Here is a 3,629-nt window from a genome sequence, read left to right as displayed (position 1 = left end):
ACAGCATAGGTTCAAGCACAGACTTAACGTAAGTCTGTGCTTCATATTTTGAAGCATTTGAAGAGTTTGAACTATTAATTGACAAAACTCCAGGTTTGAATAACACAAGTCAAGTACAGCATAGGTTCACGTGAGTCTGCGCTTCAAAATGGACAGGATTCAAGTTCATCACTTGATACTTACAGTTACTAAGTGCATGTTATATAAAAAAATTCAAATACTAAAGTTGATGAATGTTTCTCAAAATTCGGATAAATTATATAGTCACGTAAAAATATTAAATTAAATTTATATGAGAATTTGCAGTCATTATTATTGACCTGTTTTAAATTCACTTTTTATGTAAACCGAATTATCAGTTGAATCTCTATTAAACTGTCTTTAACACTACATTTTCGTTTAAACCGTGAAAATGAAGATTTTCCGCTATTGCGTTGCACTATTGAGTATAAATATTGAATATATATATATATTTATAATTAATGGTAGCACATTTCAGAACTTATTTATTGTTTTGTCTTACTCGTTCGTGCGTATGTTTTTTCGTGCGAACATGTTGTATGTTGCGCTTACATTAGTTGCGAATTGATATTTCTGCTTTGTTTGTTTTGAAAATGATATTGAATTAAACAAAAACCGTTATTAAATTATTTAATATTGTTAAATAAGAAACAATGAATTTGGTGGATGATTTTATCAATATATAAAAATGTAGAGGTCGTTTGTTCCTTAACAAAAGAAATTAGCAAATCATAATACATTTCCTAAAAGCATGTGTATGCTATCAAATATATTTCCATTTTTTAAATTAAAATTATAGTTTTTTATGGAATAAATAAATATAAGAAGTAATTCCAAGAACACTGATGATGAGTATTTGGCAATAGTCGAAATAGCTGTATGGTCAACCAAAAATTCAATTAATTAATATAATATCACTATATAATAATATAATATCACAATTAATTAATTTGTTGTTGTTCACTCTACGTTTCAAAACCTCTCCACTAAAGACAATAGTTTCTATTAAGTAAAATAGAAACATTAAATTACAACTAAAATAAAATTCATATTAAATTAAAATAACAGACACCTCCAAATTTCACTATTTCCACCTTCGGTTTCGCACGAACGAAGGAATTTTAAACCAAATGGAATAAAATATAATAAAATAGAATAAAATAGAATAAAATAGAATAAAATAGAATTGAATAGAATAGAATAGAGTTTCATATGTTCGCATGAGAAAGACAACACGTTATGGGAATAATTCGCAGCAACTGTAACCACTCACGTATAATTACGTACATCTAATTTGTTCGTACGAACAGAAAACATTCGCATGCAATGTAACCGCAACCTACAGCATCCATAATATTAAGAATGAAAATTGTTAGAAGGATAACTACAATAATAACAACTTTTTATTGGTGCTTTTTTCTCATCAATTTTTGAAATAATTATTATATTCGGTTCCTGCTAAAAACAAATTGTGGAAGTTTTTTTTAATAGCATTTTTTATATTATATTGTGAGTTTTTGATATTTTTTAAGAAGAAAGTTTTTCGTTAAGTTTATGTCATTAATATACCGTGGCTTAGTCAAGATTGTGCCAAAGGTGGGTTATTCTAAAAAAAGTTTTTTTAGGTGGTGTTTTTACTCTACATATTATTTGTAAGTTATATGGTCAAGTTAGAGTATATGGTCCATAATCCTTTTTTTATTGACGTTAAGAGAAATATTTTATTGCATGATTAAAATGCGATATTGACATAATGCAATACAAACTGCGCTCGAAAGTAATGAATGCCACTGAGGTACTATTCAATTTCCTTATGAGAAAATACATTATTTTCATATTCCTTTCATTGCCATTGTATGCTTCTTTATGGTATAATAGCGTTTAATATGTTTCTATATATTTCTATCATTAATGTAGATAAAGTAGTTAAATAGATAAAGCAAGTTTGTAGATAAAGTAGTTTAGTAGGGTAGATAAAGCAATGAAAAAGAAGGTGAAGATTAAAGAAGAAAAAATAAAAAAAAGCGGGAGATATTTTAAGATTTTTCGAATTATTCAGTTTTTCGAGTTTTGCACGAGAAGGTTATAAGACGAAAAAACAGTAATAAATAAAAAATAATTAAAATAATTAATAAAAATTCGCAAGATCATGCCCAAATTGGCAGGAAAAAAAGAACTGAAAAGAGTTCGGTACAAAAGGCGTACATCGACAAATCAGTATATGATGTACATAAACTTAATGGAAAAAGATCAGATATTTGCCACACAGCGCGTGCCCCGTGAGTTAGATAAAAGTTATTTAACCAATAAATGGAAGGAACTGGCATTAGAACTAAATCAATGCCAAAATGGACCTACTTTGACGGCAGAAGAGTGGCGTAAGCGCCTTAGCAATTGGAGAAATGCAACGCGCTATAAATATAGACGTAGTGTGTCTGGTGAAAAGAATATATTTCTTACAGCAATAGAATTGCAAGCATTAAATTTATTTGATAAAACACTATTGATACCAACAATGCCGGAACAAATGTCATCACAATTAAAATGTGCAAAAGATGCTGAAGATGAAACAAAACGTACAGCGGAAATGTTCACATTGGAAGAATTACAGGCGGCTTTTGATGAGCTAATAGGTAGTGACAACGATGATCAGTACGATGATAACGAAGAAATTTTACCAGATGAGTCGGAAACAAAAGTAGAACAATCTAATACGGACAATGGTTTACTAACACCTTATCGAACGACTGTTGTTGAGAACACGCCACATACTAACGAGAATCCAAACGAAGAGAATCAATTAGAGTTCATCACACATCGCAAGCAAATAATTGAATCGACTATTAATAGCGCCGTACCAGAAATTGCACACACTGCTCCTGCAACTACAGAGATAATATTAATAAATGGCGATGTACAATTTCAGAGACTACTGTCACATGCACCGGAACAAATAAAATACGAGGTTAAAGAAGCGCCTATAAATCAACATGATACTCAAGGCATTTCGACTATACATAGTCACCAAACACATACACAAGAACAGATCGAACATATACAGGAGGGTGCTCCCATTGCTGACACTATCACCATCACATCACAGGATGCAGGTGAGCTAATACTACAGGTGAAACGTATTGCAAACATCAAATACGAGAAATTAAAATTCGAAATAGAAAAATTTAAATTCAAGAATCCAGAATTTCAATACAACATCCCAGAATTATAGAATCACACATCAGAATTACTGAAAAAACAAGTAGAATTTAAATTAAATAATTTTTTTGATTATCTAAACTAAGTTTAGTTTAAGTAATAATTCGTGTGGATTATAGTTTATTTACGCATTATTTTTATCATAATTTTTATCATAATTTCATCATAATCATTTATTTATCATAATAGTTTATAGAGTTTAACTAAATTATTCACTTATTATTCATAATATTGTAGTAAAAAATATTTGTTTTAATCTTGATTTGTTAAAAATTGAAGCGGAACATTTGATTTAAGTATTAATCCATTATAAGGACTTTTAAAAAAATTCAGCCTACCTTTTTGGTATAAAAGTAAATTTAATAGACAGTCTAGTAAAATACACTGAAGAT

The 3,629-nt window shown here is 29.1% G+C and overlaps 1 protein-coding gene across 1 annotated transcript; it reads left to right on the top strand.

The window, feature by feature from the left end:
* The first annotated feature begins 2,102 nt into the window (after positions 1 to 2,102).
* Positions 2,103 to 3,250, top strand: LOC119688493. Its single transcript, XM_038103169.1, has one exon. The coding sequence runs from the start codon at positions 2,171 to 2,173 to the stop codon at positions 3,248 to 3,250; it is 1,080 nt and encodes a 359-aa protein (XP_037959097.1). The 5' UTR covers positions 2,103 to 2,170.
* Positions 3,251 to 3,629: the final 379 nt, after the last annotated feature.

The sequence above is a fragment of the Teleopsis dalmanni genome, chromosome X, assembly GCF_002237135.1.
Source record: "Teleopsis dalmanni isolate 2A chromosome X, ASM223713v2, whole genome shotgun sequence".
Classification (NCBI taxonomy): Eukaryota; Metazoa; Arthropoda; class Insecta; order Diptera; family Diopsidae; genus Teleopsis; species Teleopsis dalmanni.
This window is presented reverse-complemented; position numbering and strand designations above follow the sequence as displayed.

What these genes read in the sequence shown, in the direction of transcription:
- LOC119688493 (XM_038103169.1), top strand. Translation starts at nt 2,171, where the DNA reads ATGCCCAAATTGGCAGGAAAAAAAGAACTGAAAAGAGTTCGGTACAAA.